The sequence below is a fragment of the Quercus robur genome, chromosome 7 (assembly GCF_932294415.1).
Source record: "Quercus robur chromosome 7, dhQueRobu3.1, whole genome shotgun sequence".
Taxonomy (NCBI): Eukaryota; Viridiplantae; Streptophyta; class Magnoliopsida; order Fagales; family Fagaceae; genus Quercus; species Quercus robur.
Window position 1 is genome coordinate 5,294,986 of NC_065540.1, and position 23,253 is coordinate 5,318,238.

At 34.3% G+C, this 23,253-nt stretch overlaps 1 protein-coding gene across 6 annotated transcripts; it reads left to right on the top strand.

Moving 5' to 3' along the window:
* The first annotated feature begins 267 nt into the window (after nt 1-267).
* Nucleotides 268-22,802, top strand: LOC126691890 (histidine--tRNA ligase, chloroplastic/mitochondrial). 6 transcript variants are annotated; one of them, XM_050387210.1, is made up of 12 exons: nt 268-524; nt 6,623-6,735; nt 6,817-6,912; nt 13,344-13,432; nt 13,643-13,772; nt 14,677-14,769; nt 15,855-15,929; nt 16,473-16,590; nt 17,328-17,470; nt 18,366-18,494; nt 22,263-22,426; nt 22,518-22,802. In XM_050387210.1, the coding sequence occupies exons 1-12, from the start codon at nt 305-307 to the stop codon at nt 22,654-22,656; spliced, it is 1,509 nt and encodes a 502-aa protein (XP_050243167.1). In that variant the 5' UTR covers nt 268-304; the 3' UTR covers nt 22,657-22,802. The 6 variants fall into 6 exon arrangements, with proteins under 6 accessions (XP_050243167.1, XP_050243166.1, XP_050243165.1 ...); XM_050387209.1 differs by lacking the exon at nt 6,817-6,912 and adding an exon at nt 12,718-12,813; XM_050387208.1 differs by lacking the exons at nt 6,623-6,735; nt 6,817-6,912 and adding exons at nt 12,455-12,642; nt 12,718-12,813 and having other exon boundaries at nt 268-449.
* Nucleotides 22,803-23,253: the final 451 nt, after the last annotated feature.

Here is a 23,253-nt window from a genome sequence, read left to right on the forward strand (position 1 = left end):
AGGTTATTCTCCTGGCGGCTAGGGTTTCCCTAGGTCAAAGAAACTTTTTTGACTCATAAAGCTATTAAAAAAATTGAAACCTTGTGGGCTGTTTATGCATTTTGCAACCAAAAAAAAAAAAACACTACTCCTTTGGACTCAATCTCTAAAAGTCCAATTTTCGTTGTTCGACCAACAGGTCTAACACAAAGCCCAAACTCCAGGCCCAATCAACATAACAATCCGCGTGGCAAAGAACTAAAGAGGCTGAGCAAAGCGTGCCACGTTCTCACTCTCTCTCTCTCTCCCATAGTCTCGCACCACCATGCCTGCAATCCCTTCATCGCTTCTTCACTTGAAGCCTTTATTCTTCTCTCTCCCTCGCTTCTCATCTCCGTCACTTGCTCTCAATCGCTTTCGCAAATTCCCAATCCCTACAATAAACCCTAGAAGCCTCTCTTCTCTATCGTCCGCCGCTGCCACCGCAGCACAGTCCACCAGCGATAATGGTAGTGGTGGAGGTAGGTCCGGTGCGCTCGCTCCACCTCCAATCACCGAAGAGTTGCAAAAAATTGATGTCAATCCTCCCAAGGGCACCAAAGATTTCCCCCCCCAAGGAAATGCGCCTCCGCACTTGGCTCTTTCACAATTTCCGAGAGGTATAAATATATAATATCTGTGTATATATGTGTATATGTATATGTATATGTGTATGTTGTTTGTATTTGATTGGTTGTGGAATTTAGGTTTCGCGGCTGTTTGGATTCGAGGAGGTTGATTTTCTGGTGTTGGAGCCGGAGGCATTGTATATTAGAAAAGCCAGTGAGGAGATTAGGGACCAGGTATACGTAGAAACTAAGCTACATTTTTGTGCCATTTGATTTGCTTTATATACACACTACACATTGAGCTCAAAATTTTAGTGGCTGTTCAAACACTTAGCTTTACTTGAACTGTGACATTTAGCTTTGCAAGTAAATTAATTGAATTTCGGGTTGAAGTGATTAATTAAGTTGTAGTAATATATAGCTCCTCAAAAAAAAAAAAAAAAAAAAAAAAAAAAGTGTTGTAGTAATATATACAGACATTGTGATTGTTTGTGATAATCGACACGGGAGTTTTTGAAGTTTAAAAAAATGGGAGAAATGGTATGGTAAATGATTTGTAGTTTCTGAATTTAGTGGAGTAGGATGTTTTTGAATTAAGGCCCGGGAGAGTAATCTGATGCCAGAAAATTTTCTAAACATAAGTACCATGGCACAATATGCGTGTATAACATTTGGTGATGATTGCACGACCGTGGTCATTTGCTAATATGAACTAATGCTATAGTTGATTCCAGAAAGATATTGGTCTATCTTTTTAAACCCATTTTAGATAATCAATATTTCCCATTTAGAAGCGAAACTAAACTCTCATGCAAGTTTACTTTTACATTTGCTTTATACTCTTTCATTGTGCAGATATACTGTTTTGAAGATCGGGGGAATCGTCGATTTGCATTGAGGCCCGAGCTCACTCCTTCGTTGGCGAGGCTTGTCACTTGTGATACAGAAATATTGTAGTAGGTTTAATTAACACCACTCATAATTTTTCCCTAGATTTTTTTTTTCCATAAACGTATTGATGAAGTTGGACCCTAATAAACTGAAAAAGGCAGAATCATTTGACTTCGCTGTCTATGCTTACGAAACCAGTGATGTTATCTCTCAAAACCCAGAAATTCAAACGCCCCCACAATGACCTAGATTTCGAGCTAAGGACCTTTGATTGAATGGCAAGGAAACTAGGGAGAGAAACTCCCAGGGTGGGGTGGAAGTTAGAATAGAACATCAATTTTGACTCTCTCACTGCCTTCCTACACATTTATCTCATTTATTTATTATCTAATAAATCTATGTGGTGTGGGGACCTCGGTAAATCTATAATTTATTTTTCTCGTGGGAAAAATGCTACCAAGTATAAAGGTTGAAAGGCCCTAGGCCCTAGGCCCCTGGGGCCATTCATCGAAAAGTATCCATAAACAAAAATGCCCCAATGGGTCCAATACTTATAGATATATTAATATCATAGACTCATAGTAATAGTAGATGATAATAATTAAATTAAATTAAATGGAATATACCATTTTCCTGTCAAATATTTGTGTATGTTTTTCCTTGATTAAACATCAATGTAATAAATGCTAGGACCAAATAAGGCATGCATTACCCTTTACCCGGTCAAATCCATTTCTAGTATTTTCTACACAGTTATATTCCCTAGACTAAGCTCAATTATTTTATAGTAATAGTTATGAAGATAGAGAGAAGATTTGAATATTGGTGCCCTCATGAAGATGAGGAAGCAATACCACAAAATCTATAAGACTTTTTGGCAAATAAGCTTTTGCAATTGCAAAAAGGCTATTTGGCAACTAATCTATAAGGCTATTGACAACTATTGTTATAGAATCCCTAGACTAAGCTCAATTATTTTATAGTAATAGTTATGAAGATAGAGAGAAGATTTGAATATTGGTGCCCTCATGAAGATGAGGAAGCAATACCACAAAATCTATAAGACTTTTTGGCAAATAAGCTTTTGCAATTGCAAAAAGGCTATTTGGCAACTAATCTATAAGGCTATTGACAACTATTGTTATAGAATTTTAACTATATAAAGTTTTTGTAATTATGATTTTTTTATAAATAATTTTAATGCTTTTGATGATTATTCTTTATTATCATACTAAGACATTAATTGATTTCTTTTATGTAGTTGTGTAAGTAGAGATCGAACCCTATATCCTTTTTTTTTTTGGCAATAAGAGATTTTACTAGTTTAGTTAATTAGGAAAAAAAAATAGTGTTTGTACTTTATAGTTTTTGATGTACTCCCTTCATCCCAGTTTGTTTGTCAACTATTCCATTTTGGGATGTCCCAAAATATTGTCCTGTTTCTAAAAATAAAAGTCATTAATTTATTAATGTTCCTATTATACCCCTACCTTATTTTCAAAACTATTTTGAAAAAAAAAAACTAACAAATATTTAAAAAATCAATCTAATTGGGGCATCTTTTTAGTTGTCTCATTAAGAATAACTCTTTAAAAAAAAAAGCTAATAAATTTATTTAAGGGTAGTTTTGTAAACTTATATATTTTTATAAAGTAGACAAGACAATAAATGATGTTCCCTTAAAAAATTTGACTTTTCAAACATGACAAACAAATTGGGACGGAGGGAGTATTAAAATGATAACATAATTGGAAAAATAAATGTGAGTTAAAGAGGTTTAAAGCCTTTGCTGTAAACCTCTCCATGTATGTGTGTGTTAAAATACTTAGTATTCTTAAAAAAAAAAAAAAAAAAAAGTGATTCGAAGCTATTACATCTTGATTGATCATCAATAATCAATTCAATCAAAATAATAAAAGAGAACATAATCAAAGTACTTTATATTTCTATATTCAAACCCAATTATTTTAATTAACGACCGACATTTATTTAATCTATATCTATATCTTATCTCTATCTATTTAATTTAAAATATATTTATGGGAAAAATATTTTGTCTTCTCTATATATTATTGGAATAGAATATCTTGATCTCAATGTGTTTGAGCTTGGTGAGAGAGTGTAATTAAGTGTGTGTATATGTGTGTTTAACAGTTGTTTTTCAAATAAATAAATAAAAGAATGTCTTGATCTCCAATCATTGAAAGTTCCCAAAATATCCAATAAACTATTATAAAAAAAAGAAGTAAATGGAGAGAGAGAGAGAGAGAGAGAGAGAGAGAGAGAGAGAGAGAGAGAGAAGAATAAAAAATCTTTAAATACAAACTTTGTGCATGTGAGGAGACTAGTGATATATTATATTAAATTATTAGAATAGAACATCTTGGTATCCACCTTTTTAAAGTTCCAGAATATCCAATAATCTATTACAATTTTTGGTTTTTAATAAATTTTGTTTAATGCAATGTGCATTTATGTGCATTTGTAATGTAGTTTAAAGTAATTTTTGTTCTTTTATTTTTACAATCTATTCCATTAAACAATTTTAACTATAGTTTTGAAAATTTTATGAAATAAGAAAAAACTCTTTAACAAAATTACTTAATGGATAGCAAATTTTGATCTCCAACTGAAAAACCCCAATGTTATATGAAAATTGAAAAAAAAAAAAAAAAAAACCATTTAACCGGGGCAAAAATCTCATGATTAGTCACAAAGAGAAGAATCCTCTTGAGAGTAACCTCAAGATTAGGGTTTCGAATTAAAACTTTAAATCCAGGACTTTATAGATCTCACGAGGCATTGGAAGGTCTTATGAGGCATGAGAGCCACTAAACCAATCCCATGGATCTTTTTTTTTTTCTTCTTTTTTTTCTTCTTCTTCTTCTTTCATTTTGTGTAAAGTGTAAACCCTATATATATATATACACTATATTCCTACTATGTACAATAAACAATTACTATAAAACAGTTTGAAATATAAAACAAATAAACCCTATATATATACTACAAAAAATATAGTTATTAAAGTTGATACATTGTGTCAATATTTGCAAAAAATATTTGATATTTTTAACTACCTTTTCTCAAAAATCATTTTTAAGTATTATACAAGTAGAAAATAAACAACAATACCAAATTTGAGCATCTTTAATTTGATATAAAAAGTGTAAAGACTGAAACCTTTTCTCCTTATTATTCTGATATATATATATATATATTTATATATATATATATTCATTATAATTCTATAAATATTAAATTAATTTAAATAACTGGTACTATTCATACAAGTATAACTGATGAGATAAAAAATCGCTTTCCTAGTGGATATGAGTCATTCTACACAATTAATCCTAGCCCATGACCCTTTTGCAAGTTTCAAAACCAAATTTATATTAAGGTCCGTAAAGGAGGCAGGTATGCAAGTTGGTTATCAACTACTCTCTTGGACACAAGTACACAAAACCAAGAGCAATCCTTAGTTCAGAGGCACGTCCAGCTCCCTTGACTGACGTAAAGCTATTAGGGGACCAAAAAAAGCCTAGATGCAAAAATGTCTGTATGGGGTTCAGTTGTTTGAGTCAGTTTCAGCTAAATTGACAATTAGAACTAAGACGGAAAAATCACTTAACCCTCGCGTGTCTAATGGTGCAAATCAGTTGTTTAATATTTTTAATGTGATCATGTGATTTTTCCATCCTTAAGAGCTAATGTAGATTGATCCCATGGATCAATTTGGAGGAAATAAAAACCACATGAAGTTTATAAAAATGATTGAAATCTTGTGGGGGTGTTTTTGCTTTTTGGCAAAATAAAAAACACCACCACTCTTTTGGACTCAATCTCTAAGCCCAATTTTGTAGTTCAAGTGTTCAACCAACATGAAGCCCAAACCTGAGGGCTAGGCCTAAAGAACAAAACAACTCACTTGGCAAAGAATTGAAGAGGCCGAGCAAAGCGGACGTGGGTGCCACCCTTTCAAACAGTCTCTCTCTCTCCCACACACTCTTATAGTCTTAAATCACCATGCCTGCAAACCCTTCATAGCTCCATCATCTGCAAAGAACTCTTCACATGATTTTTTTTAGGATAAAGTTTAGTTACAAAATTAGTTGCAGGCTTGTAACTTTAGGTTATAACCTTACTCAATAAAATAAAAATTACTATATATTTTGATAATTTAACCGTTAAATTGTATGTTCTTTACACTCTTAATACACATATCAAATGTTGTGTCAATCAGATATTATTTACCATATGATCTATAAGCTTATATTTTATGCATAATTTTAAACTACGAAAACTAACAATTAAAAAAATTTATTGATACACATGTCAAATGTTGTGTCAATCGGATATTATTTATTATATGATCTATAAGTTTATATTTTATGTATAATTTTAAACTACTAAAACTTACAATTAAAACAATTTATTGATACCATAGCTATTAGTCTTTAATTTTCTTTAAATTTTGCAAGCATGGAGGATATAAGAATAAGATGTAATTCAATGGTGGAATTCTCAAAATTTATTTACAATAAAAAGATATTGAGTAAGGTTATAACCTTATGTTACAACTAATTTTGTAACTAAATTTTGCCATTTTTTTTTTCCATAAGAGCTAACAAAAGTTAATGCTAAATGTAAATTTCATGAAAATAGAAACCTTATAAAGCTATTAAAAAAATTTGAAACCTTGTGGGCTGTTTATGCATTTTGGCACCCCAAAAAAAAAAAAAAATCTACTCTTTTGGACTCAATCTCTAAAAGTCCAATTTTCGCTGTTTGACCAACAGGTCCAACACAGAGCCCAAACTCCAGGCCCAATCAACACAACAACCCGCGTGGCAAAGAACCGAAGAGGCCGAGCTAAGCGTGCCACGTCCTCACTCTCTCTCTCCCACAGTCTCGCACCACAATGCCTGCAATCCCTTCATCGCTTCATCACCTGAAGCCTTTATTCTTCTCTCTCCCTCGCTTCTCATCTCCGTCACTTGCTCTCAATCGCTTTCGCAAATTCCCAATCCCTACAATAAACCCTAGAAGCCTCTCTTCTCTATCGTCTGTCGCCGCCAATGCAGCACAGTCCACCGGCGATAATGGCAGTGGCGGAGGTAGGTCCGGTGCGCTCGCTCCACCTCCAATCACCGAAGAGTTGCAGAAAATCGACGTCAATCCTCCCAAGGGCACCAGAGACTTTCCCCCCGAGGAAATGCACCTCCGCACTTGTCTCTTTCACAATTTCCGAGAGGTATAAATATATAATATCTATGTATATATATGTATATGTATATGTGTATGTTGTTTGTATTTGATTGGTTGTGGAATTTAGGTTTCGCGGCTGTTTGGATTTGAGGAGGTTGATTTTCTGGTGTTGGAGTCGGAGGCATTGTACTTTAGAAAAGCCAGCGAGGAGATTAGGGACCAGGTATACGTATAAACAAAGCTACATTTTTGTACCATTTGATTTGCTTTATATACATACTACACATTGAGCTCAAAATTTTAGTGGCTGTTAAAACACTTAGCTTTACTTGGATTGTAGCATTTAGCTTTGCGAGTAAATTAATTGAATTTTGGGTTGAAGTGATTAATTAAGTTGTAGTAATATATACAGACATTGTGATTGTTTGTGATAATCGACACGGGAGTGTTTGAATTTTAAAAAAATAGGAGAAATGGTATGGTAAATGATTTATAGTTTCTGAATTTAGTGGAGTAGGTTGTTTTTGAATTAAGGCCCGGGAGAGTAATCTGATGCCAGAAAATTTTCTAAATATAAGTACCATGGCACAATGTGCGTGTATAACATTTGTTGATGATTGCACGACCGTGGTCATTTGCTTAATATGAACTAATGCTATAGTTGATTCCTGAAAGATATTGGTCTATCTTTTTAAACCCATGTTAGCTAATCAATATTTCTCATTTAGAAGTGAAACTAAACTCTCATGCAAATTTACTGTTACGTTTGCTTTATACTCTTTCATTGTGCAGCAGCTATACTGTTTTGAAGATCGGGGAATCGTCGAGTTGCATTGAGGCCCGAGTTCACTCCTTCGTTGGCGAGGCTTGTGATACAGAAATATTTTAGTAAGTTTAATTAACACCACTCATAATTTTTCTCTAGATTTTTTTTTCCATAAACGTATTGATGAAATTGGACCCTAATAAACTGAAAAAGGCAGAATCACTTGACTTTGCTGTCTATGCTTACAAAAGCAGTGATGTTTTCTCTCAAAACCCAGAAATTCAAACGCCCCCACAATGACCTAGATTTCGAGCTAAGGACCTTTGATTGAATGGCAAGGAAATTAGGTGTGGAAGTCAGAACATCAATTTGACTCTCTCTCTGCCTTTCTACACATTTATCTCATTTATTTATTGTCTAATAAATCTATGTGCTGGGGGGACCTCGCAAAATGGCTGCTATAATTTATTTTTCTCGTGGAAAAAATGCAACCAAGTATAAAGGGTGAAAGGCCCTAGGCCCTAGGCCCCTAGGGCTATTCATCGAAAAGTATCCATAAACAAAAATGCCCCAATGGGTCCAATACTTATAGATATATTAATGTCATAGACTCATAGTAATATTAGATGATAATAATTAAATTAAATTAAATGGAATATACCATTCCTGTCAAATATTTGTGTATGTTTTTCCTTGATTAAACATCAATGTAATAAATGTTAGGACCAAATAAGGCATGCGTTACCCTTTACCCGGTCAAATCCATTTCTAGTATTTTCAACACAGTTATTTTCCCTAGGGCCTAGACTAAGCTCAATTATTTTATAGTAATAGTTATGAAGATAGAGAGAAGATTTGAATATTGGTGCCCTTATGAAGACGAGGAAGCAATACCACAAAATCTATTAGACTTTTTGGCAAATAAGCTTTCGCAATTGCAAAAAGGCTATTTGGCAACTAATCTATAAGGCTATTGACAGGTATTGTTGTAGAATTTTAACTATATAAAGTTTTTGTAATTATGATTTTTTTTATAAATAATTTTAACGTTGGTGATCATGATGATTATTCTTTATTATCATACTAAGACATTAATTGATTTCCTTTATGTAGTCGTGTAAGTAGAGATCGAACCCTATATCCTCTTTCTTTTTCTTTTTTCTTTTTTTTTTTCTTTTTTTTTTATTTTATTTTTTTACAATTAGAGATTTTACTAGTTTAGTTAATTAGGGGGGGAAAAAAACAGTGTTTGTACGTTATAGTTTTTGATATACTCCCGTCGTCTCAGTTTATTTGTCATTTATTCCATTTTGAGATGTCCCAAAATATTGTCTCGTTTCTAAAAATAAAAGTCATTAATTTACTAATGTTCCTTTTATACCCCTACCTTATTTTCAAAACTATTTGAAAAGAAAACTAACAAATATTTAAAAAATCAATCTAATTGGGGTATCTTTTTAATTGCCTCATTAAGAATAACTCTTTAAAAAAAAAAACTGATAATTTTTTTTTTTGAAAGTCAAAAGCTGATAAATTTATTTAAGGGTAGTTTTGTAAACTTATATATTTTTATAAAGTAGACAAGATAATAAATGATGTTCCCTTAAAAAGTTTGACTTTTCAAACAGGACAAACAAATTGAGACGGAGAGAGTATTAAAGTGATAACATAATTAGAAAAATGAATGTAAGTTAAAGAGGTTTAGAGTCTTCGTTGTAAATCTCTTCCCGCATGTGTGTGTTAAAATACTTAATATTCTCCAAAAAAAAGTAATAACGTAATTCAAAGCTACTACATCTTGATTGATAATCAATAATCAATTCAATCAAAATAATAAAAGAGAACATAATAAAAGTACTTTATATTTCTATATTCAAACCCAATTATTTTAATTAATGACCACGTTTATTTAATCTATATCTATATCTTATCTCTATCTATTTAATTTAAAATATATTTATTAGAAAAATATCTTGTCTTCTCTATATATGATTGGAATAGAATATCTTGATCTCAATGTTTTTGAACTTGGTGAGAGAGTGTAATTAAGTGTGTGTATATGTGTGTTTAACAGTTGGTTTGTTTTTCAAAAAAAAAAAAGAGAATGTCTTGATCTCCAATCGTTGAAAGTTCCCAAAATATCCAATAAACTATTATAAAAAATAAAAAAGAAGTAAATGGAGAGAGAGAGAGAGAGAGAGAGAGAGAGAGAGAGAGAGAGAAGAATCTAAAATCTCTAAATACGAACTTAGTGCATGTGAGGAGACTAATGACATATTATATTAAATTAGTAGAATAGAACATCTTGGTATCCACCTTTTTAAAGTTCCAGAATATCCAATAATCTATTACAATTTTTGGTTTTTGATAAATTTTGTTTAATGCAATGTGCATTTGTAATGTAGTTTAAAGTAATTTTTGCTCTTTTATTTTTACAATCTATTCCATTAAACAATTTTAACTATAGTTTTGAAAATTTTATGAAAGAAGAAAAAAACTCTTTAACAAAATTACTTAATGGATAGCAAATTTTGATCTCCAACTGAAAAACCCCAATGTTATATGAAAATTGAAAAAAAAAAAAAAAAAAACCATTTAACCAGGGCTAAAATCTCATGATTAGTCATAGAGAGAAGAATCCTCTTGAGAGTAACCTCAAGATTAGGGTTTCGAATTAAAACTTTAAATCCAGGACTTTATAGATCTCACGAGGCATTGGAAGGTCTTATGAGGCATGAGAGCCACTAAACCAATCCCATGGATCTTTTTTTTTTTTTTTTCTTCTTCTTCTTCTTTCATTTTGTGTAAAGTGTAAACCCTATATATATACTATATTCCTACCATGTATAATAAACAATTACTATAAAACAGTTTGAAATATAAAATAAATAAACCCTATATATATACTACAAAAAATATAATTATTAAAGTTGATACTTTGTGTCAATATTTGCAAAAAATATGTGATATTTTTAACTACCTTTTCTCAATAATCATTTTTAAGTATTATACAAGTAGAAAATAAACAACAATAGAAAATTTGAGCATCTTTAATTTGATATAAAAAGTGTAAAGACTAAAACCTTTTCTCCCTATTATTTTGATATATATATATATATTCATTATAATTCTATAAATATTAAATTAATTTAAATAACTGGTACTATTCATACAAGTATAACTGATGGGATAAAAAATCGCTTTCCTAGTGGATATGAGTCGTTTTACACAATTAATCCTAGCCCATGACCCTTTTTCAAGTTTCAAAACCAAATTTATATAGTTTCTCAAAAAAAAAACCAAATTTATATTAATTATTAAGGTCCGTAAAGGAGGTGGGTATGCAAGTTGGTTATCAACTACTCTCTTGGACACAAGTACACAAAACCAAGAGCTCTCCTTAGTTCAGAGGCACGTCTAGCTCCCTTGACTAACGTAAAGCTATAAGGGGACCAAAAAAAGCCTAGATGCAAAAATGTCTGTATGGGGTTCAGTTGTTTGAGTCAGTTTCAGCTAAATTGACAATTAGAACTAAGACAGAAAAATCACTTAACCCTCGCGTGTCTAATGGCGCAAATCAGTTGTTTAATATTCTTAATGTGATCACAGGATTTTTCCATCCATAAGAGCTAATGTAGATTAATCCCAGGGATCAATTTGGAGGAAATAAGAACCACATGAAGTTGTAAAAATAATTGAATTCTTGTGGGGGTTTTTTTGCAGTTTGGCAAAATAAAAAACACCACTACTCTTTTGGACTCGATCTCTGAGCCCAATTTTGTAGTTCAAGTGTTCAACCAACACGAAGCCCAAACCTGAGGGCTAGGCCTAAAGAACAAAACAACTCACGTGGCAAAGAATTGAAGAGGCCAAGCAAAGCGTGTGTGGGTGCCACCATTTCAAACAGTCTCTCTCTCTCCCACACACTCTCATTGTCTTAAACCACCATGCTTGCAAACCCTTCATAGCTCCATCATCTGCAAAGAACTCTTAACATGATTTTTTTTAGGATAAAGTTTAATTACAAAATTGGTTGTAGGCTTGTAACTTTAGGCTACAACCTTACTCAATAAAATAAAAATTACTATATATTTTGATAATGTAATCGTTAAATTGTATGTTTTTTATACTATTAATATACATGTCAAATATTGTGTCAATCAGATATTATTTATCATATGATCTATAAGCTTATATTTTATGCATAATTTTAAACTACAAAAACTAACAATTAAAACAATATATTGATACACATGTCAAATATTGTGTCAATCAGATATTATTTACTATATGATCTATAAACTTATATTTTATGCATAATTTTAAACTACAAAAACTTACAATTAAAACAATTTATTGATACCATAGCTATTGGTCTTTAATTTTCTTGAAATTTTGCAAGTATAAAAGATATAAGAATAAGATGTAATCCAATAGTGGAATTCTCAAAATTTATCTCTAATAAAAAGATATTGAGTAAGGTTATAATCTTAAGTTACAACCAATTTTGTAATTAAACTTTGCTATTTTTTTTTTTATCCATATGAGCTAACAAAAGTTAATCCTAAATCTAAATTTCATGAAAATAGAAACCTCATAAAGCTATTAAAAAAAATTGAAACCTTGTGGGCTGTTTATGCATTTTGGCACCCCCAAAAAAAAAAAAAAAATCTACTCTTTTGGACTCAATCTCTAAAAGTCCAATTTTCGCTGTTCGACCAGCAGGTCCAACACAGAGCCCAAACTCCAGGCCCAATCAACACAACAACCCGCGTGGCAAAGAACCGAAGAGGCCGAGCTAAGCGTGCCACGTCCTCACTCTCTCTCTCTCTCCCACAGTCTCGCACCACCATGCCTGCAATCCCTTCATCGCTTCTTCACCTGAAGCCTTTATTCTTCTCTCTCCCTCGCTTCTCATCTCCGTCACTCGCTCTCAATCGCGTTCGCAAATTCCCAATCCCTACAATAAACCCTAGAAGCCTCTCTTCTCTATCGTCCGCCGCCGCCGCCGCCGCAGCACAGTCCACCGGCGATAATGGCAGTGGCGGAGGTAGGTCCGGTGCGCTCGCTCCACCTCCAATCACCGAAGAGTTGCAGAAAATCGACGTCAATCCTCCCAAGGGCACCAGAGACTTCCCCCCCGAGGAAATGCGCCTCCGCACTTGGCTCTTTCACAATTTCCGAGAGGTATAAATATATAATATCTGTGTATATATATGTATATGTGTATGTTGTTTGTATTTGATTGGCTGTGGAATTTAGGTTTCGCGGCTGTTTGGATTCGAGGAGGTTGATTTTCCGGTATTGGAGTCGGAGGCATTGTACATTAGAAAAGCCGGCGAGGAGATTAGGGACCAGGTATACGTATAAACTAAGCTACATTTTTGTACCATTTGATTTGCTTTATATACGCAGCTGTTCAAACACTTAGCTTTACTTGAATTGTGGCATTTAGTTTGCGAGAAAATTAATTGAATTTCGGGTTGAAGTGATTAATTAAGTTGTAGTAATATATACAGACATTGTGATTGTTTGTGATAATCGACACAGGAGTTTTTGAAGTTTAAAAAAATGGGAGAAATGGTATGGTAAATGATTTATAGTTTCTGAATTTAGTGGAGTAGGTTGTTTTTGAATTAAGGCCCGGGAGAGTAATCTAATGCCAGAAAATTTCTAAAGATAAGCACCATGGCAGTGATGGCATAATATGTGATTGCACGACCGTGGTCATTTGCTTAATGTGAACTAATGCTATAGTTGATTCCTGAAAGATTTTGGTCTCTTTTTTTAAACCCATGTTAGCTAATCAATATTTCTCATATAGAAGTAAAACTAAACTCTCATGCAAATTTACTTTTACATTTGCTTTATATTCTTTCATTGTGCAGCTATACTGTTTTGAAGATCGGGGGAACCGTCGAGTTGCATTGAGGCCCGAGCTCACTCCTTCGTTGGCGAGGCTTGTGATACAGAAAGGGTACTAATCCTGAATCTGCAGCTGCTTTTGCTATAAAAACAATGCATAGTCTTCTTCGTCTTTATTTTGTTATGTTTTTCTCAGTATTTGCTCTGTTGGTTTTCAAGTTTGATGTCTGTAAACTCTTAAGTCTTCTGTATTTATTTACTTATGAATTTTGTACCCAGGTGCAGATGCCAGAATTTGATCTCCATGTTTTTTCTTGTCCAGAAAATCTGTATCCCTCCCATTGAAATGGTTTGCTGTAGGACAGTGTTGGCGTTATGAGAGAATGACAAGGGGTCGGCGCCGTGAACACTACCAGTGGAACATGGATATCATTGGTGTACCTGAGGTTACGGTATGAGCTGCCAACTTGAAATAATTTAGTACTTCTGTGCTGTTTTGGTTTTTGTTCCTGTTCTGACTGAACTAAGAATGGCCATTTTGTGCTTGTTGTGGAAGTTTTTTACCATTTTAAGTCCTACGTTAGTTGTAACTTCTTTAAAATTAAAATCTTAAATTATGCCTCAAATTCTCTCTCTCTCTCTCTCGCTCTCTCTCTCTCTCTCTCTCACACACACACACAGACTGTGATACTGCCTCATTTGTCCAATTTCAGAAAGACAAATTAAAATTAAAATCTGAATGTGCTTCTTATGGTCACTCCTTACCAATGTGATGGATGATGATCCTAATATTTGTTCTACCTTTTTGAGTTTTCAATCTGGTTATGAAGTATTATAGATTGCATTTGGATGCAAGTATTTTGGGGGGGAAGGAATTTGAATTTCAATACTAGAGATTAGTTTCTTTGAATCAGTTATAGAAAATACCAAGTTTTTATGTTAGTGAACATCATGGATGGATTGGAACACTAGTAGGTCATGGATGGATTGAGGGGAGGAATTTGGAATTCAATACTAAAAGATTAATTTCTTTGAATCAGTTTTTTATTATTATTTTTAAATGTTAGTCAATGTCTTGAATGTATTGGAAATTTCTTTTCTTTTTCTTTTTTTTTTTGAGTTTGACACTTGTATGTGGAGGCTGTTATTCCAAATTCACTCTCTAAGCGACAATGTTGGAGAAAGATGTCCTCTATTTTTTATTCATTGCATTCCCTGTATAATTTTAAACCTCTTTCGTGCTATTTTAAGCCAAATAAAGTAGTTCATACAAGATATTGTCATCCAAATCCAAATTCAGCTTTAGATTCATTTCTTGTCAAGATTAAAATGTGCACTTGTTATTTTTTAATCTAGGCTGAAGCAGAACTTATTTCGTCTATCGTCACTTTTTTCAAGCGAGTTGGAATTACAGCATCAGATGTTGGATTCAAGGTTTCTAGCCGAAAGGTGTGAACAATTCTTCCTTGTATGAAAATAGAGTATGATGGATCTTTTGTAATGACATTGTTTGTATGGTATTTATCATTATTTAAGAATTCCGTGTGCAAAGCCTTTGTATCATTAAATGCTTGTGAAGACATGTTAAGTATCCAATTTGTGTTAATACGAATCGCTCCTATGAAGTGCTTGCCTTTTCTGGAATGAGTTCTCAACTTCAGTTGTAAGGAACTAATTTAAGTTCGATGAAAATATTTTTCGTGAAGAGAAATGCAGTTATAAGTGTATTAACAACTCACTTACTTATATAACAAAGTATTAGCTTGTGAACTCTTATAAATATTTTATTGAGGAAAGACATAATGACAGAGCTGATGAAGGTTTGCTATATTTGTGATCTCCAAAGTTACTTCTAATTAATTTGAAAGTACCCTTTGTTTGGCAAAACTTGGACCCATAGACTAATAAGCAAGGTTCATAGGAATTACATTATTCTAGTATTACATGCATTCTTAACTTTTCTAATCACATAAACAATTCTTTGTGTTTGTTTCTGTGGATTCTTGTATGCACACAATGCTGTTGTTTTATTAGTAATAAACTTTATTAATAACATAGATTACTTCATGATTACAATGATGAGCACTCCATAACCCAAAAGAATTACAAAAAAATTATGCTCAAAATAGAAGTGATTCTGTGAAATTTATAATAGTGTTACTATTTGTAAGACAGGATGCATGGGACCAATCAAAAAGAGTTTGAATCAATACTTTTTCATTATGCAATAATGTGATTGTCTTCAACTTTTGGATGAAGTGGCAATAAGAGTTACATAGTTGACTTGAGCCTTTAAACTAAAAATTTACATGCAATTTCGTCCACGATTATAGGCAAATCCAATTTGCTCGTACTCAGTTTTGGTATATAAATCTAAACACTACTATTTTCCTTATCCCTTAATTGAATAGTGCTTTTGCAATTTTTCTACACCCTTTTGTGAACAAATTTGTCTGGTTTGTGTAGTTTTTTTGGGGGAGGGGGAGGGGGACTGAAGCATGATTTTATTTTGAGTCTTTTCTGCTTTATCACAGGTTCTACAAGAAGTATTGAGGTGCTACTCTGTTCCTGAAAGTTTATTCAGCAAGGTTTGCATAATCATAGACAAGGTGAGCTGTGCAAGGTTGCAAGTTTTTTTGAGATGTGATTGCTCTTTTGGAAAACCAGATAGTGTTAATATTCTTGGTCTTTTAATATCCTGCTCATAATGCCATAACTCATTCTAGTCACTGATATTCAGCACCCCAAAAAAAAAAAATCTAGTCCTTTATAGTTTCCATTCTTTATAAGTTTATTAAAAGTTTCTTTGTTTTAAGATATTCTAATTTATTCTGTAAAAATTTGTTAAATCCATCCTGTCGTTCAGACACATAAGCTACCAATCTCTTTGCCAATCTATATGAATGGTATTTTGAGTCACATTATCCGTATATCATGTTCTTGAATATTTACTTCTCAGCTGTTTAAAGATATGGGGTCGTTGACCTTGTCCTTTACTAGAATTTAGAGATCCAATATCACTACCAGTTGCTCTTATACCCTGTTGCTTGTACACGGCCATACACATGTCACCTGAATTTCAGATGCTTTTCTTCTATGAAACTCAAGCGTATTTTTTTTTTTTTTTTGGGTGCATCTTTTTGTGGAAACAGATAGGGAAGATTCCAGTGGATGAGATAAAGAAAGATTTGAAGTCCGCTGGTGTATCAGAAGAGGCTGCTGAAGAGCTGTTGCAAGTTCTTTCCATAAAGTCATTGACGAAGTTGGAAGGTTGAGTTTTTTGACATTGTCACTGAGAAGTTATTTTGTACCATTTTTGGACAAATAAGGTTAAATTAGTTGTCATAATCCTTCTTTTTTCCCCTTTAATTCAAAATGTACATTCTAGAAACTCAACTCGATAATTCTTTTGTCCCAATTATTTTGGGTTGCCTGCATAAATTCTGTTTGGCCTTTTTTTGACATATATTCTGTAGTTATCAGGTCTTCTCTGCCTTCCCTGTGTCCTCAAAGATAGAAGGATTTCATGTTGTGTGCAAGCATGCTGCTAATCTGTCATAAGTTCTAGGGGTGTTAATGGGTCAATCAACAGTTAATTGAAGGCACTGTTCCCTATTTTTGGGTGAGGGATTTGGCTGGGGGTGATGATGATGAGCAAGCGGTGAAGAGTAGCGGCAAAGGCAATGATCAAGGAAAGATTTGGCTGTTAAGATAACAGAGTGGGGCTGGGACAAAGATGATAGAGGGAGAGCATTGGTGATTTGGGGAGAAGAATTTGAGGTGTAGGGGGCTTTTGGGTCTTTGAACAGCCCTAGTCATAACTTTGCAATGGGTTAGAAATGATAAATAATTTAATGTAAATATCTTTTATATCTGTTCAAACCTTTAGGATAAACTTAGCAATTGAGTTAGTCTTTCATTGGTTTCTGTAAATGCATCAGTTTCTCTGAACAGAAATGAAACATAGAGTAATTCTAAATAGGTGTTGCATATTTATGTGTATGTAGAGATACTTGGAGGTGCTGGGGAAGCTGTTGCTGATCTGAAGCAGCTGTTCTCCCTTGCTGAAAAGTTTGGTTATGCTGAATGGATTGAATTTGATGCATCAATTGTCCGTGGGCTTGCATACTACACTGGTATTGTGTTTGAGGTGAGATTTTGTGTGTTGTTTTTCCTTCTTTATGTTTTGATAAGAATGTCACTGTAGAGTAAACTGGAGTTAAAATCAACATACTTCAATCCACTTATAGTGTGCTTCATTTCTTGGGAACAGCATTCTTATCTGTGGCTTGCATTGCTTGATAATCTCAGACAAAATAAAGAAAGTATTGCCTTCAAATTTAATGAGTAATGGCCTGGAAATTGCAATGAGTTTTTGTAAACAAGACTGCTTTAGGGGCAATTGTCCAGGCTGTGAGGGCTAAAAGTTGCAGGCGTCATCACATTGACCATAAATATTTTTTTGAGTTTTTTGGGTGCTGAAACATGTAAAGAAATATAATAATAAAAAATATGAGTATGAGTGAATGTGTTAATTTTTATTTTTTAGCTTTATTATTTTACACCCAAACACTGCACTAGAATATTTTAAAGTTCTTTCAGGTGTATATTTACTTGTGCTGGTAACGTTGCGACATAATTATGACTTGTGAGAATATTAATCATTTAATTGTTGCTAGCTTTTGCATGAAGCCAGTGGTGTGTAGCATGAGTCCTGGTGAAATATTAAAATTCCAGATGTGGCAGACTGATGAAACTCTCTAAGAAAGAGATGCACTGAAAAACCAGTTAATTTATAGATACAAACTGCTATATTTTTAAGGATGAAATACTTTTACCCACATGGAATGGTCCCAAATTCTTTGTAGTACTTGATCTTAGAGATTAGTCTTCATTTCGGGATTGTTTTGGTGAAGCTATTCTTTAACTGATGTGTATGCTTCCTTTCATTGAATTGGAGACAAGCACATTGTATAACTTGACCAAACTAAATACATTATTGTTTTTTCCCTATTCCAAATGGAGCTCTAACTTTTTCTTTTCAGGGTTTTGATAGGGAAGGAAAGTTGCGAGCCATTTGTGGTGGTGGGCGATATGACCAGTTACTCTCAACTTTTGGGGGCGATGACCTTCCTGCATGTGGCTTTGGTTTTGGTGATGCTGTTATAGTCGAAGTAAGTACACCCTTTCATTATTTTCTGCTATACTGAGTAGTGCTTAATGAGGTGAATTTTGGCCACTTCTGAATTACATGAGGTAATTCTCATGCAAACAGAATTTATTGCACTTAACAAAACTCTCTCTCTCTCTCTATCCCCCCCCCGGCGGGGGGCACTCATGCAACACACACACACACACACACAAAAAGTCTCTCCCCAAGTCAATCAAAACAGTGGATTCTACCTTTGCCAACCCCATTACACATAGTTATATTGTCAAATATTTTATGCAGTAACAGGAGAATGTAGACAATAGACTGCAATATGTATCCCACATCTTACATATTTTTGTCCGACAGACATGGCTTGATTTAATATATCTAGTTATGAAGTGAATCATTTTTTATGATTACTGCCATTTTTCCTGGCTTTCTATTCTGTTGACCTTGGTTAAGAGTGTTCAATGGTCACTGAAGATGAAGTCTACCCACTAAAGCAAATTGAGCTTGTAGTGTTTCTTTAGGAGTGAGCATGTTCCTTATGTTTGAGTTTCATTTACTCAATCTCCTTCTCTTAATTTATAAAAAATAAAATAAAGAGCTTACAGTCGTCTAAAATTTATAGTGGACAGCAGTAGCACAAACTACAAAAAGTAATGCACTCTATTGTCTCTAATATCTTGAATGTAGTAGGTTGTCATGAAAAATTTTCTTTTTAGTTGATGACTTCAGCACTGTCTTCTAGGGACTGGAATATGTACAGTTATGTATTCTGCCTTATGATTTTGAACCTTATTTTGATGTTTTTGTTTACTTCTATTTTTATCCTGAAATGATTATTGTTTTGTGTATACTTGTTTCTCCTCTCTCTTTTGGTTAACTTTTTTTTTTGATAAGTAACATAAAAATATTATTAATAATAAAAAAAAGTGCCAAACCGAGTACGTTGGGATGTACTATGGGGGCACAAATCAGGAACCGAAAATACAACGATCAAGAAAAACAAGAATGGAAGAACAAGAAAAATGAGAAAAGACCACAATCCAATCATAGAGAGTGTGCAAGAAAAAAGACTTAATCTCTAGCAAAGAACGTTCACAACCCTCAAAGCTTCTAGCATTCCTTTCACGCCAAATGCACTAGATCAAACAATGAGGCACTATTCTCCAAACATCTATGTTACAATGTCGCCCAAACTTTCCCTGCCAAGACTCAAACAACTCAATAACTGTATGAGGCATAACCCAGTGGATACCAAACAAGCAGAAAACCAAAGACCACACCTCCCAAGCCATGGGGCAATGAAGTAGAAGATGATCCACTGACTCCCCACATCTCTTACACATATAGCACCAATCAAGCACAAGCACACGTCTTTTACGAAGGTTGTCTGTTGTTAAGATCTTACCTAAGGAAGCAAACCAAGCAAAGAAAGCTACCCTTGAAGGAACCTTCGATTGCCAAATCATTCTCCAAGGGAAGGATACAAGAGTAGGAGCATAGAAGGAATGATAAAATCCTCTAACCTCAAAACCTCTGCTCCTTGTTGACTTCCAACAAACCTTATTAGGACCAGACCCTCACACAGTCGAAAAATAGACCAACCCCATAAATTGATCAAAAGCTTCTTGTTCCCAATCTTGTGGTGGACGATGAAATTGCACATTCCAATGAAACCTCCCAGTAAACCAACCCATAACTTCAGCCATTGAGGAATCCTTAGACCTACTAAGACAATAAAGCTCCGAAAAAGCCTCTTGGAAAGTACAATCCCCACACCACACATGCTTCCAAAACTTCACTCTAGTACCATCCCCCACATCATACACAAGGAGTTTAGAAAAGTTCAACCAACCACTTCAAATGAATCTCCACAGGCTGACCCCATAAGGACTTGTCGTCTTTTTCGTACACCGGCCACCCCAAATATTACCATATTTTGGCTCTACAACCCTCCTCTATAAAGCATCGGTCTCCATGCTATACCTCCACAACCATTTTCCTAGCAAGGCAGAATTAAAGCTCCCCAAACATCTTATACCTAGCCCCCCAACCTGCAAAGGCTTACAAACCTTGGCCCATTTAAACAGATGTATTTTAGATTCGCCACCAATTCCTCTCCACAAAAAATCTCTTTGTAATTTCTACATACGCTTTGCCACCTTTCCCGTTAAAGGAAGAAGGGAAAGAAAGTATGTAGGTAAAGACTAGGAAGCACGGACGTGGCGCCAGAGGAGTCGCACCCGTGTCCAACGCACGAGGGACACTGCTGCCTGTGCGTCGGTGCCATGTCCAACTTTTTTTTTTTTCAAGACTCGCGCCGATGCGATGCAGACTCAGGCCGATTCGTGCTAATTTACGCCGACTCAGGCCATATTGGGCAAAACCGCCGATACCAGTGCTGAACCGACCGATTCAGGCTGAAATTAAAAAAACATAAGGTGTGAAACACACCGTTTGCCCCAAAAAAAAAAAAAAAGGTGCAAAACGCATGGCTTGGACAAAAACCCTATATCTCAGTCCGCAATTTTCTCTATCTCAGTTCTTATCTTCAGCTCTCTCTCACTCTCTGGTCTCTGTGCTCCATGCCACGGCTCTCTGGCCTCTGCTCTCCGTCTCCCCTCTCTCACACAATCTCACTCTCAAGAGTCTCAACTCTCAACTCACTCACACTTTGCTCTCCGTCTCCCCTCAAGTATCAATCTCAAGCTTTCAATCTTAGTTTTTCATAGCTTTCACATGCTCTGACTATTACTCAATGTGTCTGTGATCTGATTTTTTTATTTTTATTTTTTATATAAGCAGTAGTGTAATGTAATAATGTTGTGGGTTGTATTTAATTTATGAACATCATGTTTTAGTTATTATTTACTATTGCTCTTAAATTTGGTATATGTTTATATAATATGAAAAAGTATGCTTAGCAATATATTAAAAATATAAATAAAAATATTTTTAATAATTTTTTAATCCCCGCACCCACACCCTACTTTTTAAAAAATTATTGAGTCCTGCACCTGCATCCAAATCCGAATCCGGAAACGCACCTGTGCTTCATTGGGTAAAGACGAGAGCGTGCTTTTAATGAGAGTTACCTTATCCCTTTTAGATAAATACAATCTCATCGAACCTGCTAATCTCTACTCCATCTTCTCTAAGATAAGATTCCAAATGGATTAGTCCTTAAAATTAGCACCTAATGGAAGGCCCAAATATTTCAAGGGAAGCGAAGACTGCCCACACCCCAACGGTCCCACCAGAGCCTCCAAATTGTGCACCACACCAAGTACCAACTCAGATTTTTCCAAATTAATATTTAACCCTGATGCCTCCTCAAATCTAACAAGAATTGCCCTCAAATTAGCAATCTGAGTAGGTTCAGCATCACAAATTATAAGTGTCATTTGCAAATAAATGATGAGACACCATCAATGATGTACTAGCTGTACTACCTGCAGAAAAACCTGAGAATTGCCCAGTAGAGGCAGCCACATTCAACATACGACTCAACGCCTCTATAACAATATCAAAAAGGAACGGAGATAATGGGTCCCCTTGCTGAATCCCCCTAGAACTTCCAAAGAAATCAGATGGACTACCATTGAGCAAAATGGAAATTTTTACAGTTGAAATGCAGTACATTATCCATTTTCTCCATTTATATGAAAACCCACAGCGCTGAAGCATATACATTAAAAAATCCCAGCTCACATGATCATTCGCCTTCTCCACATCCAACTTACACAACACACCTGGAATTCCTAACTTCAATCTACTATTGCAGTTGCTCAAGGATAGAGGACTTCTACCAGAACTCAGCCTCCAAATTGAGAATATTGTGTGCGCTCTAGATGTTGATCTTCAAGGAGCAGCTGCCAGAGTCGCTAGTATACTCAGAGAACAAAGCCAGACTGTTGATTTGGTTTTGGAAAGTAAACCACTTAAATGGTACTAATTCCTTTATTTTGCATGTTACATGTTTCGAAATCAATTGCTGATCTTTTTGTGATAAGTTGTTATTGAATTTATCCTACTTCAGGGTGTTCAAACGAGCTGCACGGATAAATGCGCACAGGCTGATACTAGTTGGGAATTCAGAGTGGCAAAGGGGTATGGTGGTTGTTAAAATCCTTTCTTCTGGTGAACAGTATGAAGTCAAACTTGATGAACTAGTGTGATAAGATTTGACTGTTTTGGCATTTTGTGCTCTTTGATTTATCCTTGATAGTTAGATTCAACCTTTGTCAATTCAAATTTTATCTGAAATTAGGTACTTCCATTTGTATTTTCGGTATATACATCAATGAAATTAATTCAATTCAAATTTTTTTTTTTTGGCATGATTTAATGATGGTAATATGGTATACACAATAGCATACCTTGGTATACTCAGGCTAAACAGCATTAGAGAACTTATAGAAAAGTTGCAGGGATCTGATTGCTGCAAAAACAGCTATGGCAGCTACGGGAACACAGAGCAACCATCTTGACAAAACAAAACCTTATAGTGAGAATTTAGAAACTAATGACTCCAAAAGTTTGGATTAGCCTGCAAGCTGGTTAATTTCTATGTTTACTGATTGAAAGTTCGATTAGCACGAGAGGTTGATATCAATGAAAGTTGGGTCCCAATGCACTCTTTGACTTAAGTTAATATGAAGTTATTTCTTCCTTATATGTTGTTCACTTTATATTATTCAATGCACTCATCTGTTAATGCCCTATTCACATATAATCTGTGTAAATTCCTTATTAAATGAAACATGAAATTGGCA

Excerpts from the sequence above, each read along its gene's own strand:
- LOC126691890 (XM_050387206.1), top strand. The coding sequence starts at position 12,307 with ATGCCTGCAATCCCTTCATCGCTTCTTCACCTGAAGCCTTTATTCTTC. Across the intron at positions 12,643-12,717 it reads TCTTTCACAATTTCCGAGAG|GTTTCGCGGCTGTTTGGATT; the intron begins GTATAAATATAT and ends TGTGGAATTTAG. Across the intron at positions 17,471-18,365 it reads ACACTGGTATTGTGTTTGAG|GGTTTTGATAGGGAAGGAAA; the intron begins GTGAGATTTTGT and ends TTTTCTTTTCAG.